The sequence below is a fragment of the Embiotoca jacksoni genome, unplaced genomic scaffold (assembly GCF_022577435.1).
Source record: "Embiotoca jacksoni isolate LCO1_2020_lvr unplaced genomic scaffold, fEmbJac1.0.p SCAF_24, whole genome shotgun sequence".
Lineage (NCBI taxonomy): Eukaryota > Metazoa > Chordata > Actinopteri > Embiotocidae > Embiotoca > Embiotoca jacksoni.
Genome location: NW_027185375.1, coordinates 3,960,575 through 3,986,413, shown reverse-complemented (window position 1 = coordinate 3,986,413; position 25,839 = coordinate 3,960,575). Strand labels below are relative to the sequence as shown.

Below are 25,839 nucleotides of genomic sequence, written 5' to 3'. Positions count from 1 at the left end.
ATTAAGAAAAGCAGGGGTGTTTCCACGAGGAAAGCGACGCGGTGGAAAAATTCCATGGCAACGCGGGAGGAGAGATTTATAACCATTTGTTTTAGCAACCTCTCCACAGTCCGCTCGCGCGTCAGACGTTTGTCGGCCCTCGTATTTGCGCCGAGCTGTAAATGAGTAAAAGAAACCTCTCGACGGCGTCTTCGCAGCGCTGCTCCTGTGCACCCGCAGCTAAGTGTCCGTCGGAGGCCATTAGCAGCCGGATGAACGCCGGCCGGCCTTTTGTCCGCGCCGCCAGGCCCCCTCTCTCTCTCTCTCGAGAGAGAGAACTCTCGCACCACTACCAGGAAATTGGAGAACTTCGCTGAAAGCCACAATGACAAAGCAAGGTTGCCCCGGCGGCAGGTTATCGTGGGATGCAGCGGACGTAAGCCGCTGTGCTGCGTGCGGACAGGAGGTTTCTTTAGTTTCCCCGTGTTAAATCTTCTGTGAAGAGCGTAACACAACGCGAGCGTCTTTCCCGACCCGTCTGTGCTCCCGAGCTGGGCGGGTTTTGTGTTTCGCACCGGGAGCCGGCCATTTATGAAAACGTAACGGTACGCCGTCCCATGAAACCCCCGTCAACATTGGAGCTGCGCGAGTTCATCAGCCGTACGCTCCTGTTTCTCGAGATGAAACTCGGCGCGTCCTCCGCACGTATCGGCGGACCAGTGTGAAAGCCTGACTCGCCAAAGCGGGGCAACTTTGCAAATTTCGGTCGTCAGGACTCAAGCGCATCCGATCCGGTTGGAACGGCGCACCGCGGCCCCGGAAAAGGGAAGGCCGGCTCGGGGAGGAGAGTTTTATTACCGATTCCGCAGCCCGGCCGAAGTGTGCGACGCACCCCGGGAGATGCGGTGTCGGGTGTCACGTTTGGCCTCGATTTTAGGGTTCACAAGCCGGAGAGGTCGGAAACCTCTTTCTGTAGAGCTCCAACTGGTGGTGGGAATGGAGGGGCCACATCATTATAATTCATCGTATTAAAATCTAGACCCACAACCCGGGTGCACGGACACAGCTGGTTACCACGGACTGAACTGCCTCTGCAGAGCCGAAGTCCCCAAAAAAAGCTGGCACCGAATGAAATCTCAGGTCAGGATACGGTTTTAAAAAAAAATACTTTCTGGTTCTTTCTTTGGCACAACATCTGTCCAGGATCCTGTATGATAGAAAATTAAAAAAAAAAAATTAAAAAAAAAAAAAAGGGAGCCGGTACTAACAGTAAACGGAGCTCCACGAGGAAGTCACTGAAGTAATAATTCACCGTCTGTTTTCTAGCCGCTCGCTTCGAACTCACTTCTCCGCTAAAATGCTGACTCACCAGCAGAACGAGTCGGGCAGCGGAGGGCTGTGCACTAATGTGGTTAGGCTTCGCTCTATTGTCTCCGCTGGTGCGCCGTCAATCATTTTGATTTCTTTTCTGACCGGGCTCGTTTTTGGTATGTCTCAACCTCACGCACTTGTGACACTCTTACATCACCGACTCCTCTTATTTATTTTTTTTGCCCGCGTTCGTCTCCTCCTGTTGCCACGGCGTCGCGCACGTCCTTCCTCGCGTTTCACCTTGCTGGTCGTACCTGCGTTGCTGCTGTACAGATGCCAGGTTTTCCCCTCTCCCTCCCCCCCCCACCTCCCCCCTCCCCCTCCCTCTCTCCGCAGTATCCGTCCATTCCCAGGGCTCTGGCTAACCTTTTCTGTTGACCAGTAGCTGTTCCCCCCTGAGTACACGCTGGCCTCAGTAAAGCAAACAGCAGCTCATGCCCGTTGCCTTTTTCATTAACGCGCACCGCCAGCGACTCCAGACATGAAAGAAGACGGTGTTTGGTTGTGTGTGTTTGACTGTTACTGCTCAATATTATTAGTCATTAACACGACACCGCAGCGGCAAGGACGTTCGACGAGGGAATAAAAACGAAGCGGGGTGTAAACAAGCCTTTGGGTTTATCGAACTCGGCGGGAAGAGATAAGGAAGGCAAACGGTAAAACAATTACACAAACTGTCTCGGTCGAGTGGCAAGCAACAGTGACGGTTGGTCATTGAACGACCCTTATGAAGCGCCGGAGGTCACACTTTGGCCGGCGCCACCTTGCTGGTTCTGAGCCGTAACCCGACTGCACCACAGGCCTGTCAGTCAAACCGACAGCCCCTCCCCCACAAAACTCTTTTTTTTTTTTTTTCTTTTTTTTTAAGCTTATTTTATGTATAATGACGGGATTATTTTCAGATGGGCCGCCAGAAAACTAAAAGGGAGTGACTTTAGCTAACGACACTGAACGAACTCACGGAGAAATTTGATTGACTTTGAATTTTATGAGAAGTGGAATAGGAGTCTTATTAGCTTTTTGGAGCCAACCTCTAGTGGCACTCGGTGGTATTGCAGCACCGCCTCGATTTTTTTTTTTTCAGACCCAGGAAACTACAACCACTTTCGAATACAGTCGATGGTTGTAGTTTACAGATAAGAGTCCAGGTCGTGGCTCCGGTGGTGGAGCGGTTTGCCCCTTTACTGTGAGGTTGGCGGTTCAACGCCCTGTTTTTTCTGTCCTCGTGCTAAGGCGTCCTCAGGCAACACACCGAACCTGAAGTGCCTCCCGTCGCCCCTTGGTGTGCGAAACGTTGTGAAGTGCCCAGATTAAAAAGGTGCTGTTGTAAGTGCAGACCATTTAACTTGCATGTAGTGTTCTCGTGCATTAAGAGATTATATTCACGAGTTTCCTCCGGACAAAAATATGTCTATTATCTGGCTGCCGAGTCCTCCACCGTGTCCACCAGCCAGTCTCCAGCTGTGTCGGTGCGCTGCTCAGGGCCGGGGAAGTCGGGAAGTACTGAGCTGCAGATCCGGTGATCATTTCTCATTCGTAGTGACTGTTTTCATATTGGCGTGGTTAGATGTTAAGGGTGTGTGCCCATAAAAGCTCATTGGGGCCGCGCACGTAAACCGTGGGATACGCAAATAGACTTGACTGCCTTCATTTTAAGCACTACCAATGTCATAAAGTGCACAGTTTCCACAATAAAAATGTCGGGGTCTGTTTACCGAAGCGGCTTAGCTTTAATGACGTGGACGCTTAGAGCATAGTCTTTTTTTACATTTTTTTATTATTCGCGTCGTCTCGAAGCCGACGTGGCCAAAACCGCAGCGTGGTGATGGTGTTCGACGAGACGAGAGGGAGCGAGGGGGAGCGAGGGGGAGGCAGACGGATGCACAGCAGCGAGGGGGAGGGAGTGCAGAGGAGAAGCAAAGCAGGGGGAAGTCGTGACGGGTCGCTGCATTCTCCCCTCGGACCGTCCCCAGTGCGGTCTTGTCCATCAACCCCCTCTTTTCTCCAGCAGCCGCGGAGGAGCCGTCGCGTTTCCCCCCCGCCGAGACGAACGTGGCCACCAGTCGCCCGTGGCAACCTCGGAACGAGGCCCGAGCAGATCGGATCGCAACGCGCCCCGTGCTTTTGCTGACCGCTTGCGATCCGATCCGGCCCCCCCGGGGCCGGATACGTCTGGATTATTGATGGAGCCAAATGGAAACGGGGTCGTTGCCTCCTGCTTCATCGTGTACTGATGGAGCAGCCTTTAACCAATCGGCGCTGACCACCTTGCGCCGAACGCCGTGCGCGTAAACATCCTGCCCCCCCCCCCCCCCCCACCTGCTTCTCCCCCCCCCCCCCCCCCCTCTATTGAAGTCAAAATTCAATAGAATTGAATTACTTTTAATTTCCCCTGAAGGCCGGTGGAAGCTGGGCTGTGTTACGACAGACAGCAACACAAAGACCCACCGATACCACGGGCCGTGCACACACGCTCCTGTTGAAGGAATGGATTTCTCTGCCTCGTGTGCTGATCAGTGCGAACGTCCCAGTGGCAGCGCAGTGTTACGCTGATTGCTTGCGGACCTCAGCCTGCATTATTAACCAGCGCAATGCACACTGGAGGCTGTTTTGGACACACAAGTGTGTGTGTGTGTGTGTGTGTGTGTGTGTGTGTGTGTGTGTGTTTCAGTTCAGGCAAGACCTTCAGAAGATCTTGCAATGTCTTGCTAGTTAATTAGGAAGCTACTGCAAATGGGACAAGTGCAATATGAGCAGGCGCGCACACACACACACACACACACACACACACACACACACACACACACACACACACTACCTTTTAAGTCAGCGGCTGATAGGTGACCGTGTGTTAACTGCTCTGCGGCCTTAGCTGTAACACACCGCCTGTCACATGACCTGCCCCTTCTCTCGGCCCTGTATCACGCTCCCAGCTGGCAAATGTTCAGAAGCCCGAAAAGGGCATCGTCACGAGGTTGTCGAGACATTTCCAAGTGTTTCTGGTTGACTTTACGTACACTTTATTTGTCCTCTCGTTTTACCGTTTCCTTTTTGTTTTTTTTTGTGGTTTTTTTTTCTCTCTCTCTTTCTCGCCTCCATTAAACCCTAACAGCGGTGTGACCCTCAATGCTCCCTGACCGTTACCACGCGTTCCCCCCTCTAGCCTCGCCACGCTCGGACGCGGCGCACCGGCGGCAATGTGACACCGAGCGCAGTCCGTTCAAAACTTGACTTGCGAGCCGGCTCCCCTTGTAACACTGTTGTCTTCTCGTCGTCAGGAATATGAAACAAAGAGCGGCAGAGCTGGACCTGGCAACCCGACGTCCCCCAGGCACGGTGTGAGAAAGAACCTGGACTTTGAGCCGCTCTCCACCACCGCGCTGATACTGGAGGACAGACCCGCGTATGTAAACACCCTCATGCTCCATCCCTCCCTCACCGCCGGGCGGACTTTCCCCCGCCTGGGGGCGCTTTAAAGTCACACCCGTTTGTCTTTGCGTCTCCGTCTTCCTCGCGGTCCCCCCACCCCCCGCCCCCCCTCCTCTTCCCCCTTCCCCCCCCGCGCCGAGTCATTTAGACTGCGTTCGGCGTCGTTCCAGCTCTCGCCCGGGCGTCCCCCGTTTGCATCGGCGTGGACGGCGAAAGAGAAGTGCCGCCGAAAGTTTGACGGCGGCTCTCCGAGCCCGACGCCTTCACGCACACGCACACACACACACACACACACACACACACACACACACACACACACACACACACACACACCCCTCCCAGGCTGGTTGTTAGCCCCTTTTGTATTTCGCGAGGGTGCGAACACGCTGAAAAACATGACGAGTGAAAACAATGGTAGGAAGTTTGTTTCCAGCACCGTGACTAGCACAGCTGCGTACTCGGCTGCTGCTCCTTTTGCTGCACAACAACCTCCCGGCGGTTTCTACGTTTCCTTCTTTAGTTCCAACGCGAGTAAACGTGTCTTAAAGTTATTTATTTATTTTCTCTTCCTCTTGACAAATCTGTCACAAGATCCCTCGCATGCCAGTTCAGACCAAAAAGATTTGCAACAAGATGACTTTAAACTTTGAACCGGTTCACACCAGCAACCCCACGAGACCATCTCACATCTCCATAGCAACAGCTCCCTACTTCTGTTTGAACCTCCGGCATTTCAGACTTATTGTTTGCTGTATATAATGTGTACCATCTTAAAAATGGGAGCGAGGTTAGTGATCGCGAGCTATTTGCAACATTGGCACTTTTAGAAGTGATGAAACGAGTAAAAAAAAAAAAAAAAAAAACCCGGCGGGTTAAGAATTCGCAGGCACCGGGGAGGTTCGTGCAAACGAGTGCAAGTGAACATGACACAGGAGTTCTCTCCTGTTCTGATATCCTGAAGCAGTTGTGTTCTCCAGAGGAGCCTTCGAGGTGTCTTCTCTAATAAGCAGACGAAACGCGATCTATTGCACCTCGCCTTCGGGAAAACTGCAGTCGAGTCGACGGGCTGAATCGCAGGAGGCGCCGTCAGCCGACCCGAGACCTGCCAACACCTTTTTCCTCTGCAGCTTTCTGATTCGGTCGAGTCTTGTTGTGAATCTTTTCGGTCCGAGCCGGGCTCCGGTAGCTGCTCTGGGGCTTTTAATCGTATAACATGATCTTCGTCAGCACGGTTGAACCATTTATTTATTTATTTTTTTTGTTTTCCTCATTTCTGTTAGGGATGCGATGTGATATTTGGAAACGGCTTGTTTTCAGAGGGAACTTTTAATGCCCAGCGTCGTAACAAACGCGGACCGGATTGGTCAGTTGGATGTTAATAGCCAATCCAAGGTTGACGTACTTAACGTGGTTTTGAAAGTAGAAATTTGAACAAGGACGCAATTTACGATGACTTAAGTGCTGCCTTATGTTGATCACGACAAGGCAGAAATATCGAACCAACAGCGCGTCGCTCGTGCCGCGTCACGCCGGGCGTCGAATTCACTCCGTAAGCAGACCAGCGACACGAAGGCCTCCCGTCCCTCTTTGTTCACCGCGTGCTTCCACGCCACGAATAATGCACGTTGAGCCCAGAGAGCGCGCAGCGGCTAACCCGTTTTCTCCGTGTGCGACGGTAATGCGGGTTCCAGCAATCTGCCCGCCAAGCCGGCCGAGGAGGCACAGAAGCACCGACAGCAGTATGAAGAGATGGTGGCCCAGGCCAAGAAGAGAGGTGAGCTCATCCTCCACGAACCTGCTTGAAAGGTTTCCCCCACCTTTCTGTAAAACGTTGCACACCACGGCATTAAAAAAAAGAAAAAAAAAAAAAGACTCCTATCTCCTTTCAGCCTGCCGTCCTCTCCCCTCTTTCCGTTTGCCCCCGTTTTTGTCATCACCCTCGTCTTTTCTGCAGAGTTGAAGGAAGCCCAGAAGAGGAAGAAGCAGCTGGAGGATCGATGCAAACTCGAGGAGAGCATCGGCTCCGCTGCCCAGACCTGGAACCAGGACATCTTACCGAACTGGAGCACCGTGTGAGTACCGAGACTCGGTTTCTACTCGTGATACCCGGTGTTCTCCAGACAACACTTTTATTTCCAAGACGTTGTTTGACTTGCACGTAGATCCTTCGCACGCAGAAGGGATTTCTCCCGTACAAACACCGGTGACACTTTCAAACAGCGCAGCGCTTCAAACGAACGACGGTTATTTCGTTTAATCTCTTCTGGACACACACAGAAGTAAAAGGATGAGAGAAGTGCCGTCATTAGTCTGTAAATCAGTGTTTGGTTAAAAAAAACAACAACAAAAAAAAACCGTTTTGGATTATGAACTGTTAAACTGGGACTCACCGACGCATCACCTGCTCTTGTTTTGTTGTACACAAAGCTCAGTGTGGCATGAGCCCCTCATCTCTTTTACAAACATTTAAAAAAAACAAAAACTAAAATGAATCCGTCATCATCATCATCATCATCATCATTATCATTATTGAGGAAACTGCCTCTTCTTCCTAGTCATAGCAGTGTACACAGTTTCCTGGACTGTGTAATTATCAGTGCCAGTTTCTTCATCAGTGTTTAACATTTGCCCACATTCATCCGTCCCTCCGGGACATCGGGCACTTTTTAATCTCGGTAATTGAAGCAAATCCAAACAGCCTCTGAAATATTCGCGGAAGCTTTCAATTTCGTAAAATTCCTGCAACTCCTCCACAACAAAATGTTCTCGGTGGAAACTCTGCTGGAGGTTTTTAACGACACGAGGGAAGACTTTCGAAACAAAACCGTTCCTCGTCAACAAGAGAAGCTCCTCGTTTCGCGTCAGAAATCTGCTCTCGTCGGAAACAAACCACATGTCGAATGATTTAAAAAATAAATAAATAACTAAATAAAAATAAAAAAAACGGGCCAAAACTGGAAGTGACGGGGTTTATGGGAAATGTGGTCTTACCCTGAGAGTTAGAACACACGAGTCGCTTCCCTGCATCAGTCTAATCATACAGTGAGTTCAGGAACACGAGTTTATTGACCATCAAGAGTCTGCACTTTGTGTTGAATTAATATGATCTTACATAAGATTGAGCCTATTAATTGTGGATTACAGTCACAGTCACTTTGATGACTCGGATGTTTTTATTTTATTTTATTATTTGCAGCTCTTTCAGTGATTCTGTGTGCACGATGACTTTTATAGTGGAACAGGATTGAAGGAATATTTTGTAGTTAGTAGTTACATTTTTTAAAATTTTTTTTTACTTTACTTGCCATTTTTAACCAATTCCTGCAATTTTACAACAAAATGACATAAGACTAGTTTTAGTCAACAAGTCGACAAGTTTTATTACAAGTCTTGAGAAAAGCTGCTGCAAAACCGAGCAATTTGTGAATGCAACAAAAAAAAAAATCCTCAGAGAGGAAAAAAAACCAAAACTGCTTCTATAAGCTCGTGGCAATTGCCTGTAATGTAAAGTCATCCTTACAGCACCGTGTCGTCACACGGTGTAGTACAGTCGTACGTCGTCGTTATACTGCGCTTTAATCATCTCAGTTTAACACGTGAAGTTCCAGATGTGTTGCTCTGCTCATAAAATGCGTGACGCGGTCAATATATGTCCGTCTTCCCTTAAGTTATCTGTAAAACGACGACATCACAACCGGAAGGAAATACGACGCTTCAAAGTGACCGTTTTGTTGTCATTTCACGATCAGCGCCACATTGGGAGCCGACAGTTCGCCGAACAGCTGCTTTGCAAATACAAACAAGTGCAGACATGATAATTAATTGACAAAACACAACCTGTTTATAAGTCTTAACTGCCTCGTGTTTATTCCCCCTGAGGTCATTTGAATTGATCTCGGCATCAGAGCTCCTCGCAGTAGTTATACTTAGTGTTCCAAAATATTACTACTGCTGTGGGTGTGAGGCATTGGCATGAGATGATAACTTCATTCTTTCATATCAAAATCAGGGAGCTTTTGCGTTTTGGTTGTGATCTTTCTTCACCGGCTGATTCAATTTTTTTAAATGCTTCGCAGTGAGTGCCCCCCCCTCACCTCCCACTCCCCCGAAATGCCGTTCAACCACGAGCATTGTATTAATATGCGGACTGAACACTTCCATGACCGCAATACAAACAAGAGGAGAGTATAGAGAGGAATTTGAGAGGCGAAAGACATCTGGGTTAAAGGTTAGTTTCGGTCTGAAGGAAGGACTCACTGGAAGGAGTGACTGCCACCTTGTGGCGCTGGAGAGCAAATGACGGTTTCGCCCGTGAAACCCGGTCGTCAAGCCGGCCTCAAAGCGTGCGTGTTCCCTCCGTCTAGATTCACCCGCGTGTCTCCCCCTGCTGCAGGTGCACATCTCGACGGGTGAGGGACCTGTGGTGGCAGGGCGTCCCCCCCAGTGTCAGAGGCAGAGTGTGGAGCCTGGCTGTGGGCAACGAGCTCAACATCACACATGGTACAGAGGAGCGAGTGTGTGTGTGTGTGTGTGTGTGTGTGTGTGTGTGTGTGTGTGTGTGTGTGTGCGTGTGCTGGATCTGACCGTCTGCGTTATGCAGAATCAATGAACCTGTGATTTTTCATGTCCTGATTTCCACCATCATCTTACTGCTCTACACTCCGTTCCTTGAACCCCTCTTGTCACTTAAAAACACTCCGGTACGGTTATTTATTTCTTCTTCTTCTAGGTTTTAACATTTGAGCCTTCATTGGTTCATTTTTCTAACACTTCCTTTAACTATGACCGCTAACCCTAACCTTAAAACCAGATCTGTGTTCCAGATGTTGTACTTGTGCACCAACAGTGACTATTTTGAGTGCGTCGAACTGAGGTTATTTCCGATTGCAGAACAGCAGTGTGCGATTTCAAACACTGCTGCTCTGTCAAAATTACAAGTGAGAACACAAGTAAGAGTCCTGACATGTCCTGACCGTACTATTTATGAGTGTACCACGGGAGGTATGCCGTCTGGAACACGGCGCGCATCTTCAACCCACAATCTAAAAACACAGAGTGCGGTACTTCAAATATAAATCAACGTCTGTTACATCACGCATATTGCCGCCAGGTAAATTATAACTTCCGATTTATGCTGACGTGAATTTGGGTAAAATAAATTCAACTTTCCAGATGTTATCATACTAAAATGAACGCTGTGGCAGTTTTGACTTGATTACGGCCATAACATTAGCGACATGGGAGGGGGGCAGTAGGTGCTGTGAAGTAAGCACGCGCTAACCGAGTTTCTGTGATTACCGTCACTGACAGAAGGAGGACACGGACGCTCCGCACGGCAGCTTTTAGGGTTGGACGTTACGAGCATCTGCTTTCTGTCCCTTTAAAAATTAGTCAATTAGTCTGTTTACACGATGTGACTGGAAATGTATGTATGCCTCCGTAAAATGAGTAACGCGCGCACACACACACACACACACACACACACACACACACACACACACACACAGATGGGTGTAGCAGTTTGTCTCGGTGTCTGTAATTGAATAAGAGGCAGTGAGATAGCAGAGGAAGGACGAGTGTCCGTGATATGGAGGAGCATGGTCCAGTGCTTCCCCCCCCGGCACGAGGGACTGAGCAGCATGTCAATGAGTTCCCTGAGCCTGCAAGGAGAACACACACACACACACACACACACACACACACACACACACACACAGACAGAAGATTCATTCCCCTCTTGCAGCCCTGTGTGTGTGTGTGTGTGTGTGTGTGTGTGTGTGTGTGTGTGTGTGTGTGTGTGTCCTGATGCATAGGAGTGTGGCTCCATTTAAAAGGATGAGCAGCACAAAGCAGAGTGGGCCAGCTCAGCAGGAAGCGAGTGAGTGCTTATCTGCAAGTAGCCCAGAGGGTGCTGAGGAGGTCTCACACACACACACACACACACACACACACACACACACACACACACACACACACACACACACACACACGCATGCACGCTCAGTCCTTTCAAACTTATCTGTCATTCCATAAGTGCTGCAGCAGCTCAGTGACAGTATTCCTGCAATTAAATTCAATTTTGTTCCTGCTCCTAGCGGCTTCAACTGCTTGCAGTAGAGATGCTGCTACGGTGCTGTCCACAACACTATTTACCATCGTGGCTCCTTCGAGCGCCGCTATATTTTGAAGGAGATGTGTTCAAAATAATAGACAGCGCGCCTCTTCGGGACTCTCGAGCCTGGGACGCACCGCCTGCACGTCGGTCACCAGGCGTTTTTTTTGGTTGTCATTTTGACGTTTGATGTTAACGAGGTCAGAGCCGCTACGAAGCCGGTGAGAGACGTGCAGGTCATCTGGAGCTTCAGCCTCTCAAGGAGTCTTCATGCATGAGGCGCACTATTCCTATTAATAATAGACGGGGGTTTCAAGCCTCTCTCTCTCTCTCTCTCTCTCTCTCTCTCTCTCTCTCTCTCGGTCTCTCGGAAAATGTGTATTTCTATTTCAACTTTCACCGGGATTAATGGGAGGAAGAGAAAAGTCGAGACGCGGAGAAACCACACGAGATGAAATAGGAAAGTTGTGTTCCATTGTTCCCAAAACAACAGGAAGGCAGCTCCATTTTATTCAGTCCACTTATCAGCGGTTAGCAGATGGAAATTGAAACGCAGCTCGGAGAGGCCATTGTAAGTACTTTAAAACACTGAGCATGGAGCTGCAGGCTTTTGTGCGGACCTTTATCTGCAAGTTAGAGCTGAGTTACATCTGAACACACGATGGCACATTACAGTTAATATTTCTACCGTTTACGACCTGTAATCAGAGACATTCATATCCTTGAAAGGTGCAAGTTAATAATCATAAATTGCCTTAAAAATCAATTTCGCCTCCATCCCTCCCTCCCTCCCTCCCTCCCTCCCTCCCTCCCTCCCTCCCTCTCCCTCTGATACTGACTGCACTGTGTTGCTGTTCTGTGTCCCTGCAGAGCTGTATAACATCTGTCTGTCCCGGGCCAAAGAGAAGTGGAACACCGCTCCAGCACCCACAACAGAGACGGCAAATGACGGTAGAGACGAAAACGAAAAACCCCGTTCGCTTAAAAAAAATAAAAATAAAAGTGTGTCATTTATCCTCCCAACGCGTTCCCCCCCGCGTTTCTTCACGTCCTGCCGTGTTGTTCAGACGTAGGTTCTTCAGACAGGGAGTCGAGTCTGGAGCTGATCAAGCTGGACATCTCGAGAACTTTCCCCCAGCTGTGCATCTTCCAGCAGGTCAGTGACACGAGTCGGCTCCAGAGATGCCGACGCGGCACGGGAGCGCTGTAGTCAGCGGCTCACTTCCATTTTTGAACCCTGACGGAGGCGATGCGAAAAAATAGCACCAGGTACCATCCACAGGCAATAGACGGCTAAAAAAAAAACAAAAGAAGCCGGTTCCCGTCAGTGGAGAAGAAGCTTTAGACCTGAATAAGACGGAAATGAAATGTTGCTGCTGGTACGACAATTTTTATTTGTATTTATTTTTTTTCCCTTTCTACATTTCCACACGGTATCCCTCAGTCATAAAACCCCCCATGTGTGTATCACGAGTGTATTTTAAGGCCCGTTTGTTTCATTGTCTTCATCACCTCTTCCTCCACCATCAGGGCGGGCCCTATCACGACGTGCTGCACAGCATTCTGGGAGCTTACACTTGTTACCGGCCAGACGTCGGCTACGTAAGTCACGCGCACCAAACACAGCATGACGTCCTGTTGATCCTCCGGAGGGTCTCCGTGACGGGATGGGGGGGAGGGGGGGGGGAGGGGGACTGATGAGCTTCCCGTGTTGACAAAAAGCGAGGCGGTTCACCGGAGGTATTAATGAAGTCCGAGACGCGACGCCGAGCCGAAATGCTCGCCGTTTTAATCGCCGGACGTCCGAGCGTTCACGCGGCAACGCGTCTGAAAACCCGCTCGGTCCACACGCGTCTGTGGAACACGTGCCAAATAACATCGCGGCTTTTTTTGTTTTTGTTTTTTTTAGACGGTTGCATGCGCGGGAGGGTCCTCTAAAGCAGATTTGATCAAAGTTACGCACTTGAAGTTGAACGTATCCGTTTTGAATTTGCTGCGTTTATGAGCATCATCGACGGGCCATAAACCGCCCGACACTTCTGTCAGTCTTGTTTTTGTTGTGGGTCATGTGGCCTTGTTTTGTTTTTGTTTTTTTTGTCACTATTATTGACCTCAACTTTCTCTCTACAGCTTTTGGTCATCTGCACCTTTAATAAAATAGCAGGGGAAGGGCGGGGGGGGGGGGGGGGGGGGGGGGCGTGTGGTGAACCTCACAGCACATGAAGGAAAAACACGAGCGAACATTTTGCACTGTGGGGGAAGTAGTGACAGTTGTTAGACATCGTAAGTGACCTTTTCATATAGTGTATGCAGTGCCGGGTACGGTGGTTTAAAAAAAAAAAAAAAGAAAAGAAGATGTTACGGGCACAGACTCTGCTCTCCCACGTAACGCCTACGTAGCGTGTTTTTATGATCTCGGTCGAGATGACGGGACAGTTTCAGAGGTTTGATTTCCACCCAGTGGGACGAGTCTGGTGGGAGGCGGGAGAAGGTTGTTCCAAAAGAGAAAATCAAATATTTTCTATTTCCGTGCGAGATGCAGCTTCATCATCAGACCTCCCCCGTGGAGGGGAAATCGCAACCAAATAGCGCCGGCACTTAAACGCAAACTGAGCAGCTACTTTCCCGGGGGGAGGAGGGGAGGGGAGGGGTCGAGGTCGAGATCACAGATTCACACGTTTGCCTTTTGGACGAGCGGATCGAGGGACCTCGTCGGGGAAGCTCGAGTCAGCACATCTGGTTTCCGGAAGCTGTCAGTCAGAAGTTACGGCACATAAAAACACGCACTGAAGATTAGAGGTGATCGTTTGGACAGAGGCAGGTTCGCTGCTCCGCCTCCTTGTCTCTCTGACTCGATACAAAACATGGGAAAAAACAACAACAACAACAACAAAAAGAAGCAAATAATCAACCCAAATCCATCTTTCATATTCTGGTGGCGGTGTTTGCTCAATATGTCAATTGGTCCGATATGTTCTGGGCAACGTGTCAAATGATGCCAGCGACACGCCGCGAGTGATGGGTGAGGTTTGTTTCCACTTTAAACGTCGAGCTCCGACATCAGAACCAGAAGATTTCCTGCCTCAGAACATCTGGCGACGCGACGACGGCGCGTCACCTCATGTCGCGGCCTTTCAGACGCTCGTCCTGTTTGTGTATTAAATCAAACCCCGGAGACAGAAATTGGGACTGCACCTAAAAAGTATCGTCATTATTTTTTTTTTTTTTGCCATCATCTTCCTTATTTGTTCATCAAACAGTCCAAAACTGAAAAATGATGAGACGCGACCGAGGAAAAAGTGTCAAATCGTCACATTTCCGAAGCGCCCGACCACGACTGCGACTGTTTGCGTCACGTCGGCCGACGGTCGCAGCCGGCGACAGAAACGGGATTATATATTCGCGCCGTCGTCGCTTTTCACCGACGTGTAATCCTTCCGTTAATCGGCCGGTGGCGTCGAGCGGGAGACCGCTGCTCTGCTCGGATGTCAGTTCTCAGACTCTGTAGCTGTTGAGCTGAGGATGCTGCGGTTTACATCACTGCTGCACCGTGTTGTCGTCGTCTGCATGAGGGTGGAATGACTAAGACTTCCTGCACTGACCCCAACGCTGCCACACACACACACACACACACACACAATCACACACACACAATCACACACACACACACTCACAATTACACGCACACACACACACACACTCACAATCACACACACACACACACACACACTCACAATCTCAGAATCACACACTCACAATCACAATCACACACAATCTCACACACACACTCACACTCACAATCACACACACTCACACACACACACACACACACTCACAATTACACGCACACACACACACTCACAATCACACACACACACACACACACACACTCACAATCACACACACACACACTCACAATCTCACAATCACACACACACACACACACACACACAATCACACACACTCACACACACACACACACACACTCACAATTACACGCACACACACACACACACTCACAATCACACACACACACACACACTCACAATCACACACACACACACACACACTCACAATCTCAGAATCACACACTCACAATCACACACAATCTCACACACACACTCACACTCACAATCACACACACTCACACACACACACACACACACTCACAATTACACGCACACACACACACACACACTCACAATCACACACACACACACACACACACACTCACAATCACACACACACACACACTCACAATCTCACAATCACACACACACACACACACACACAATCACACACACAGACACACACTCACAATCTCACACACACACTCACACTCACAATCACACACACTCACACACACACACACACACACTCACAATCACACACACAGACACACACACACACACACACACACACATACACACACACACTCACAATCTCACACACACACTCACAATCACACACACTCACACACACGCACACACACGCACACACACACACTCACACTCACAATCACACACACTCACACACACACACACACACACACACACACACTCACAATCGCACACACACACACTCACAATCTCACACACACACACACACACACACTCTCACAATCACACACACACACACTCACAATCACACACACACACACACACACACACTCTCACAATCACACACACACACACTCACAATCACACACACACACACACACACACACACACACACACAAAACACACACGCACACACGCATGCACACACACAAACACACTCACCTTTGTGCGCAGGTCCTTTTGTTTTGATATTTCCGTCAGGCTCCGTCTGCGTTTCGTCAGAAGAACTTCGTCTTGCAATGAATTACTTTAGTTTAGTTTAAATTGTCGACGGTGTCCAAACTCACCGCTTCTCTGTCATTAGAAACGGAAGTCACACTCAGGGTTTTATATTTACGGTAAGACCCGTTGCACAGTGTTTGCTTGTACAAACTCTCTCTCTGTGTGTGTGTGTGTGTGTGTGTGTGTGTGTGTGTGTGTGTGTGTGTGTGTGTGTGTGTGTGTTTAGGTGCAGGGGATGTCGTTCATCGCAGCAGTTCTGATCCTGAATCTGGACACGGCCGACGCCTTCATAGCTTTTGCCAACCTGCTTAACAAGCCCTGTCAGATGGCCTTCTTCAGAGTCGACCACAGCCTTGTCAGTACACACACACACACACACACACGCACACACACACACACACACACACGCGCACACACACACGCACACACACGCAGCCAACCAGAAGCGTGCACCCTGACCCACTTCACGCGGCGTCCTTAATGACCACAGCCCCATTTCGACACCACATCACAGCTCCACCTGCAGCTTTAATATTTGACACGGATCTCATGTCAAAGTTCCTATTTAACGTTTGAACCCGCGCGGCTGCGCAGAAAGACGCTCGTACGCGCGCGCGCCGTCACGCCCCGCCGTCCAGTGACCTGACGAGGAACACAGCCACGCCCGTCCAATGACACGCATTGCGACACCGCCGCATTAGTGCAGAGCAATATTCAAATATTCAGATCTGCAGTCTTTAATAACACGAGGAGCGTGAAGTATGCACTATTGTTGAATTCTTTTTAATTGAATTTAATTCTTCTATTTTATTGCATATAGTGTGCTTTTTTTATATTTCATATTTTTACTCTGTTGTTTTATTGCTTTATTGCTTTCCTGTACCTATAATGCTGCGTCAGCAAAAAAAAAGAAAAAAGAAAAAAAAGTCCCCTTGTGGGATTAATAAAGTAACTATCTATGTAGCTGTATTTTAATATAATATTATTATTTATTTGTAATTACATTGTTAGGACATTTTTAACAGTTTCTATTGCAGTATCATATGAATTAAATCTGCAGCTCACCATTATCCTATTTATTTTGAGTGATCTGTTGCACTTTTTCCTCAAATAATGAAGTTTGTTTTTGAAAATGTCCCCTTCTCTCGTCCCCACAGATGTTGACTTACTTCGCGGCGTTCGAAGTGTTCTTCGAAGAAAACCTACCAAAGCTCTTTACACATTTCAAGAAAAACAACTTGACCCCCGATATTTATTTAATCGACTGGTGAGTCCTCTCGTTTGTCTCGTTTGTTGCAACTTTGGTGAACTTTTTTTTTTTTTTTTTTTTTTTTGGGGTCATTAAGTGAGACCGAGAATTTAGAACCAGACAATCGATTACGCAGATATATATATATATATACCCAAAAAAAAAAAAAAACCAACAACCACAATTTCCCTCTCGTAATAACTTTCCATCCTGTCGACTTGCATTCGCTCGACGTGAAACGTGCAGAGATCGCTTCGTGCTCCATCCTGCTGACGCCGGTGGTTTCGCGCCTTCGTCTCGAAATGCGACGCTCGGCCTCGCGGTGGCCTCGCAGTTTCAGTGTTTCTGAGAAGACAGGAAGATGGGCAGCGGTCTGTTCGGGTGGGGGGGGGGGGGTGGGGGCAGGTGGGTGGGGGCTCTCTGCCTTTCTTTTTTTTGTTTGTTTGTTTTTGTTGTTTTTTTTAAACTCCGTCGTCCTGCTGATCTCTTCTGAAAGGGATTTCTTTTAAGGGGCTCAGGATCGATCTTTTCTTTTCTTTTTCTCAAACGCGAATGTAAAATGATATTTTGAATTACAACATGAGACCGGCGCGGGGAGGATGATCATTGATCCTGCTTCAAGTCTGCAGCCGCTTCGCCTCCGCTTTCGGTTTCGATACGGTTGGAGACGAGACGTTGAGGACTTTGTAGGGACTGAAGAAAAAAAAAAAAAAAAAAATCCAGGAGTTGACAAAATAACAAGTTCCTCCATAACCGCTGGATTGTGCGTAAATAAGCTCAATCTCATGTCGGGGAGAAAAAAAAACAACAAAAAAAAACGATTTGAAGGCGTTTTGTTTCTGACTTTTTTTTTTTCAGTCTCTTATTTGTTTAGTAAAAAAACACTTTTATTTCAGAATAATCACATTCCCTCCCTCCGTCCCCCGTCCCGTCCCGTCCCGTCCCCCTCAGGATCTTCACGCTGTACAGCAAGTCTCTGCCGTTGGACCTGGCGTGCCGAGTGTGGGACGTGTTCTGCCGGGACGGCGAGGAGTTCCTGTTCCGCACGGGGCTGGGCCTGCTGCGTCTCTACCAGGACGTCCTGACCCGCATGGACTTCATCCACATGGCCCAGTTCCTCACCCGGCTGCCCGACCTCATCCCCGCCGAGCAGCTCTTCCAGCACATCGCCGCCGTCCACATGACCAGCCGCAACAGGAAGTGGGCGCAGGTGGGAGGCGTTTGTTTTTTTTGTTGTTGTTGTTGTTTGTTTCTTTTCTTTCCCCTCCGTGAGCCGATAAGCCATCAAAACAAACCGGGGGAAAAAAAAAAACAAGTGACGGGGTTTGTGGGAAATGTGGTTTTATCGCGGGAACAAGGAAGACGTTGAATTAGTTTTAGAGACTGCACTTACAATAAATAATAATAATAAAAAAAAAAGATATTACAACATGCTTATCATCAAAGGAAGTGGTTACGTATTACTTTTTTTAAATTTGGTTTTATCAGGTAGCCGTTTGGCTTTGAATTTTGCAAATTCCTCCAATTTGACCAAAGAAAAATCCACCAGAGAAAAGCTGCCGAAACCGTGGAGCGTTTTCAGTCGGACTCGTTACTGGTCCTGAACGCAGACGGAGAGCGCCGGAGCTTCTGTTGACGACTTCGGTGCAGATCCATGTTTTAACTGCCCCCTCCCCTTCTCCCCCCTCTCCCCCCTCTCCTCCACCTGGTCGGGTGCCGCAGGCGCTGACGGAGCAGAAGAGGTCCGGAGCGAGGCAGCCCGGTGCTGAAGCGCTGAGCTGAGATCGGAAGGAGAACCACCACCACCACCACCACCACCACCACTAACAAGACTCGACCAGAGCTCCCCCCCCCCCCCCCCCCCCCGGACCAGACGGACCTGCCGGACACCCCTGGGGTGGGTGGGGGGTGCGGGGGCGGGGTAGTTGTCTGTCGGTGACGAGGCCTTATTTGACTCCCGAACACCCCTCCTCTGCTCGGAGGCCCAGCGGTGACCTGGAAGCTGCAGCTGGGAAAAGGCTGCAAGAATGTAACACACACACACACACACACACGCGCACACACACACACACACGCGCACACACACACACACACACACACACACACACACACACACACACACACACACACGCGCGCACACACACACACACACACCGGTCGACATCCTCCACGTCACTTTTGAACAACGGCTGTCGACTCTCAGTCTGACTACAATTCCACTAGTTTTTGTTGTTGTTGTTGTTGTTGTTGTTGTTTTTCGTTTGGCAAATGGATCTTTTGAATTTGGCTGTTTGGATCTTTGAAGAAACATTCGTCAGGGAACTCGACAGAAATGTCCTGAAATGACACTTTTGATGAAATGAAACAAAAGCTTGCGTCTCTCTTGTCCCTCTTGTCTCTCTTGTCTCTCTTGTCCCTCTTGTCCTGTAGATTCACCTCTCTTGTGTTTTTTTTTTTTTTTTTTTACTCGAATCATTCCTTTGCGTTAGATTTTTTTTTTTTTGTGTGTGTTTGTGACTTTTGTCCTTTAAAATCTATAAAGATGCAACAGAAATTGCACATGAACCTTCGTGCTGTCGGTCGGTGAAATGTTTGAACCCTCTAAAAGCTGCCTGCCATGAGTTTCACGCGGTGCGTTCGAGGAACGCGCCGGCTCGTCCGTCATTTGATTGCTGTCGTCTTCGGCGTGAGCGTTGAAGTCTTTTGTACTTTTTATTTAATATTTATCAAAGTGTGGGCGGGACACGAACGAGACTCGTTCTGAACAAATGAAGGTTCGTAGCTGAAACTCTCTCCGCCCGAAGTCCTTCGAAGCGCGTCCGCAAAGTGTTTTAAACTCGGGACTTGAGCAGCGTTGTTCACGTCATTTAAAAAGCGTCCACTAGAGGGCGGGGGAGTACGGAAGAGCATGTGGGAAAACAAAATCAACAGCTTCTCGTGATTATGAAATCCGTTCTCGTAATTATGAAATCCGTTCTCGTAATTAGGAGATCGTTTCTCGTAATTAGGAGATCGTTTCTCGTAATTATAAAATCCATTCTCGTAATTATTAAATGGTTTCTCGTAATTATGAAATCCGTTCTCGTAATTATGAAATCCGTTCTCGTAATTAGGAGATCGTTTCTCGTAATTATGAAACCCGTTCTCGTAATTAGGAGATCGTTTCTCGTAATTATGAAATCCATTCTCGTAATTATGAAATCGTTTCTCGTAATTATGAAACCCGTTCTCGTAATTAGGAGATCGTTTCTCGTAATTATAAAATCGTTTCTCGTAATTAGGAGATCGTTTCTCGTAATTATGAAATCGTTTCTCGTAATTATGAAATCCATTCTCGTAATTATGAAATCCGTTCTCGTAATTATGAAATCCGTTCTCGTAATTAGGAGATCGTTTCTCGTAATTAGGAGATCGTTTCTCGTAATTAGGAGATCGTTTCTCGTAATTATAAAATCCATTCTCGTAATTATTAAATGGTTTCTCGTAATTATGAAATCGTTTCTCGTAATTATGAAATCCATTCTTGTAATTATGAAATCCATTCTCGTAATTATGAAATCGTTTCTCGTAATTATGAAATCGTTTCTCGTAATTATGAAATCGTTTCTCGTAATTATGAAATCCGTTCTCGTAATTAGGAAATGGTTTCTCGTAATTATAAAATCCGTTCTCGTAATTATGAAATGGTTTCTCGTAATTATAAAATCTGTTCTCGTAATTATGAAATGGTTTCTTGTAATTATGAAATAGTTTCTCGTAATTATAAAATCTGTTCTCGTAATTATGAAATCGTTTCTCGTAATTATGAAATCGTTTCTCGTAATTATGAAATGGTTTCTCGTAATTAGGAGATCGTTTCTCGTAATTATAAAATCCGTTCTCGTAATTATGAAATGGTTTCTTGTAATTATGAAATGGTTTCTCGTAATTATAAAATCTGTTCTCGTAATTATGAAATGGTTTCTCGTAATTATGAAATGGTTTCTCGTAGCTACGAGATCGTTTCTCGTGATCAAGATAATTATCTCATAGTTGGAAGATCCAGATCTTGTAAATATGAGAAAAGTGTAGGTGCGGTCTGTCGGCACTAACGTTGGCTACTGCAGGAAAAGTTAGAAAGATATTGAGATCCGGATCTCGCGATTATGACACGAGCCGTCAGGTTTGTTTTTTGTCCTCTAGTGTGAAAGCAGTGAGCTTCCTGCAGGCGAGAGCCGAATCCACGAGTATTTTTCCCAGTAACTTCAAATGTTCTCCAATTTTCACCAGTCAAGAATTTAAAACTTGTTCCAGGATTTGATGCTTTTATTTTTTTTTTTTTATTATTATTATTATTTTTTTATGGAGTTCGTGAAGGCTTTGTTCAGTTTGGGTTCATCACTGAATGAAACTGACGAGGAACCTACAAAGTTTGATCCAAAGTGCGAGCTGACCGTCGGCTGTCGAGCGCTGCGCGACCTTTATTGAAAATTTTGTCCCGAATCAGAACTTGTATGAAAAAAAAAAAAATTAAAAAAAATAGTTTGCTGGTTTTAGTTTTTGTCGTTCGGATCGCAGATCGTCGTCGTTCTCCATCCCGACCTGTAGCGGCCAGTATTTACTTCCACTGTCGAGGGTGAAGTTATTTGATAATCAGATTAAAAAAAAAAGTAACGTCACCCTGTTTGCTCATGATGATTTTTTTTTTGTTGTTTTTGTTGTTGTTGTTGTGAAGATTGTTGTCTTTTTAAAAGCTCATTTTGCACAAACGCCGTCAAAAGGACTAAAAAGTGGAAAGAGCAGAGATCTCAGTTGGTCGTGGATGTTTGAGGAAGAGTTCAGCGGTCCGGTTTGTCCTGTTGTTGTTGTTGTTGTTGTTGTTGTTTGGGAAGCTGCTTCACCTGATGTGTCGCGCTGCTGATTCTGCGCGAGACGGACTTGGCGTCCTTTTTGTGCCCCGGTTATGTTGGCGACTTCTGAACCTCTCGCGTGTGCGTTATGCGTGTGCGTTATGCGTGTGCGTTATGTGCGTTATGCGTGTGCGTTATGCGTTATGCGTGTGCGTGTGCGTGTGCGTGCTTCGTTGAACAGCCCTGACTTCGGGCCCGAGGTGCGACGCGTTTTCTGGGCTTGAAAACCCTCCTGTTTTGTCCTCGGGTCAAACAGCTGCTGTGTTTATTTCTATATTTATTTTAAATATATTTTTTGGGGGGGGATCGTCGGTCATCGTTCTTTAAAGAAACCCTCACAGCCTCCTTGTCACCGATGACCCCCCCCCCCCCCCCCCCCCCCGCCGTGCAGCGCACTCTTCTGATCACTCTTTTTTTTCTTCTTATGCACCAAATCACCCCCCCTCACCCCCTCACCCCCCATCTCTCCCCCTCCCCTCCCACTGTGGTAACACACCGCAGGACTGCAATAAAGCTTTTTGCACATACATGTAAGCCTTTGCATCGAGTCGTGCCTCGCATCATCACTTCTCTTGTCGTCCCTCGCGGTTCAAAACGGGTTCTTGGTTGTTGTTTTTTTTTTTCTTCCATCGCTGTTTTTCCTCGGTGTTTTTGTTTTGTTATTGTTGTTTTGTTTTGTGCTTGAAGAAGCTGCGGTGTAACCTCAAAGTGTGTCTTTCCTGTTTACATCGAAGACCCCCGGCCCTGGGTGTGAATTGAAAAAAAAAAAAAAAAAAAAAAAAAAAAAAAGAAGTAAATCCAAACTAAATTTGAATTGAAATAAACTAATATGCTTATCGATCGGGCTTGATTCGCCTGAATGTCTTTAATTCTGTTTGTTTGCGTTATTTAATTTTTCTTCAAGAGACCCCCCGTGTACTGTAGAGGACCGATAGACGTGCATGGAGACTGCAGAGCGTCACCGTGCAACTGTATCTCACTTGAAATGTAAATAAATGATGGTTGTATTATAATAAAGAAAAAAGCTGTACATATTCAACCGGGATCGTTTGTCCGTCTTTGTTGAAGACATAAAAACCGACGGCTTGTACGTCGAACTGGTTGTATTTCGTGAGGAAGTTCTTGCTTTTTGAAAAGGAGCCTGTTGGAGCCTGCCCCTGGTGGTCCTCGGTGGTATTGGACTTTAAACGCACTTCTGCCCGGAACCGGGATCCATTTCTGGAACCGGGATCCATTTCTGGAACCAGCCAACAATGAGTTGCGCCGGTTGGAGAACCAATCGACCGATCAGGGCTTCGCACTAAGACGAGGGATCATCGCCTCCTCGTAGTTAAGCGAGGTGGGCTGCTTTGTTAGTTTAAAATATATATATATTTTTTTTTTTTAAAACTCTTGAATTAACATTCAGGAAAAAAAAACAAATAATGCGAGGAAATGTAAAAAAAAAAAAAAAAAGAAAAGTGAGGTAACTACATATATCGCAAAAAGAAGGTATAAAGAAGTTGGCGTTGGACAAACTCCAGGATGGAGCACAAACACAACAAAAACACCACGACTTGCTGCGTTGGAGTCTTTTTGTTTCAGATCTTTCCTTTCATCTTCTGAATTAAAGAGTTTGTTCGGCGCTGTACGAATGTTGCTGCCTGTCGCCGTCGGTCTTTGAGCCTCACCGCAAGCGCATTTCCTCTGCAAATCCACCTCCCATCTAAAACCGACTCAACCGAGTGGTACGTCAAACCTAAACCTCCCCCCCTTCCTCCCCCCCCTTTTCAAACCGCAGCCCCCCCCCTCCCCCCCCCCCTCCCCTCCTCTTTCACACCAACCTACACCTGCTGTTATTTCTTTTTCTTTTTCTTTTTTTTTTTTTTCCTCTCTCTCCTCCCCTCAAACCCCTTTTTCGATCTCGATAAAGTGATCGGGCCGCGACGCCTTTCGTTTTAGATCGCCCCGTCGCCCCAGCCGTTCGTGTCCTCCCCGAGTCGCCATGAAGACCCCCCACGTCCTCCTGCTCTGCGTCCTGGCGGCCGCGCTGATGGCCGTGGTCTTCTGCAACAGTAAGACGACCTCTGATCGCTCTGCGGGTGGGTTCAGGCGGCGGGGGGGGGTGTCACTTCTGAAGCGGGGATCCGCCGACTCTGATGCTGTTTTTTTTTTTTCTTTCAGGTGCAATCGGTCCCGACAACTGCTGCTTCAAATTCTACCCGAGAAAGATGAACAAAAAGTTAATCGGCTCGTATTACATCACCGACCACCGGTGCCCCAGGGCCGCAGCCGTGTAAGTGCCTGCCAGCTGAGATTACGTCGTAAATGCGTTACAATTTACAGACATTTAAAAAAAAAAAAAAAAAAAAAAACATAAAAAAATAATAATGAAGCTTATATTTTATATATCGATCGCGCCATGTTCTCTAAATTTCCCCGCTGCCTTCGCTTTACGCCAGACACCGCTTGAAGTTTTTTTTTTTTTTTTTTTGCAGTTTTGTGGCATTTTTATTGCGATTTAGAAAAGACAAAAAAAAGTTAAAAAAAAGAAGATTTGTTCGTTGTGATTGTGACATCATCATCATCATCATCATCATCTCCTCTTTGTTTCAGCTTGGTTACGAAAAACCATTCTCGCCACATCTGCGTGGATATGAGTCTCTCCTGGGTCGAGAACATCATGAAAAGGTTGGAGGAGAGCAACTTCTGAATCGGCCGCCCGCTCGTCTCTACGCCTTTCCCCTTCTTCTTTAACTCGCGTGCCGTGAAACGCGCCTGACGCCGCGGTCAAGATTTTGATAACGATATGAAAATCTTGTTGATTTAGTAATCGCCGATTTTGGTTTAAAGCTGAGTCATTTGGAGGCTTGAATGGACTCCCTCCCCCCCCCTATGCACTTTTGACTTTTGCTTGCTTTGTAGTACTCATATTATCCTGTCGTATTAAAGTCATACAAAAACTTTGCCTCGTCTCATCTCAATTCTTTTTAATAGCTGTCAGACATGATTCAAATATAGTTTTATTTTATTGTTGTTTATTCTTATATTTTTAAGTTGTTTTTGTTTGTTTGTTTGTTTATTATTATTATTTGCCCACAAAATTTCTACGAAATTTAATAACGGACGTCTGTCAGTCTGTTACTACACAAACGTATAGGAACGTAATCTTTACCATATTATGTCGTTATGATATAACATTACATTTTGTTTAAAGAAGTATATCTGCTGCTGCTTCAGTCATTACACACACACACACATATGTGTATATAAATCCCCCCCCTTCAAACCGCAGCCGGCCCCCTTTACATATACATATACATGTATATATATATATATATATATATATATATATATGTGTGTATATAAATACATCTTTTCTTTTTTTTTTTCTTTGTTTTTAGCTTATAAATGATCCATGTTTTATTGTTTGCATACAGGCTGGTATGTTTGATGGGACTGACATCTTACATTGTAGTTTATTAGTGGATTTAACAGAATAAATGATTCCCCTCATCAGAGGTATGAAATAACGCGTAGAATTATTTATTAAATTGATGGTTTGATCCAGAACCAATTGGGCCCCATGTATTTCAATTAAATTCTATTCATATATAGTATTTCCATGTACAGTTGCTGTCATTCCAACGGAAACCGCACGCAGTTACTGCGGATTGCTCCTTTACGTGCATTTGAAGTCTTTAATGAGCTGAAATAAAGCAGAACTTGCCAGAAATCCTCCTCAGAAAAAAAGTTGGACCATCTTTTTTTCTTTTATCACGTACAGCGTGCCTCATATGTTCCTTCCTCGCAGAGCTCCTTCTCTCTAGCTCCCCCTGCTGGCAAAATAATGTGTGACTGAATGACAAGTATTTTTTTTTTTTTTAATGAACACTGAGCTCTGGTTAATATCATCAGCTGTAATGTTCCAGGTGTGTGTGTGTGTGTGTGTGTGTGTGTTGTTCTTCAGAAGTTCTCCGTTTGTCTTCT

General features: G+C 46.9%; 2 protein-coding genes across 3 annotated transcripts in view; both read left to right on the top strand.

The window, feature by feature from the left end:
* Nucleotides 1-22,909, top strand: part of tbc1d14 (TBC1 domain family, member 14) — a 43,540-nt gene extending 20,631 nt beyond the window's left edge. Inside the window, 11 exon segments of the mRNA XM_069159120.1 lie at nt 4,629-4,753; nt 6,471-6,553; nt 6,734-6,851; nt 9,173-9,279; nt 11,762-11,842; nt 11,959-12,047; nt 12,422-12,493; nt 15,959-16,087; nt 16,890-16,999; nt 17,933-18,191; nt 18,704-22,909. Of these exon segments, the coding sequence (XP_069015221.1) occupies nt 4,629-4,753; nt 6,471-6,553; nt 6,734-6,851; nt 9,173-9,279; nt 11,762-11,842; nt 11,959-12,047; nt 12,422-12,493; nt 15,959-16,087; nt 16,890-16,999; nt 17,933-18,191; nt 18,704-18,763 (1,233 nt within the window). The 3' untranslated portion in view covers nt 18,764-22,909.
* An 826-nt stretch (nt 22,910-23,735) lies between these two features.
* On the top strand, nt 23,736-24,817 carry ccl36.1 (chemokine (C-C motif) ligand 36, duplicate 1). Of its 2 annotated transcripts, none has more exons than XM_069159124.1 (3): nt 23,736-23,951; nt 24,034-24,145; nt 24,466-24,817. In XM_069159124.1, exons 1-3 carry the CDS (start codon nt 23,855-23,857, stop codon nt 24,560-24,562), a joined length of 306 nt encoding a protein of 101 aa, XP_069015225.1. In that variant the 5' UTR covers nt 23,736-23,854; the 3' UTR covers nt 24,563-24,817. The 2 variants fall into 2 exon arrangements, with proteins under 2 accessions (XP_069015225.1, XP_069015226.1); XM_069159125.1 differs by having other exon boundaries at nt 23,746-23,924.
* Nucleotides 24,818-25,839: the final 1,022 nt, after the last annotated feature.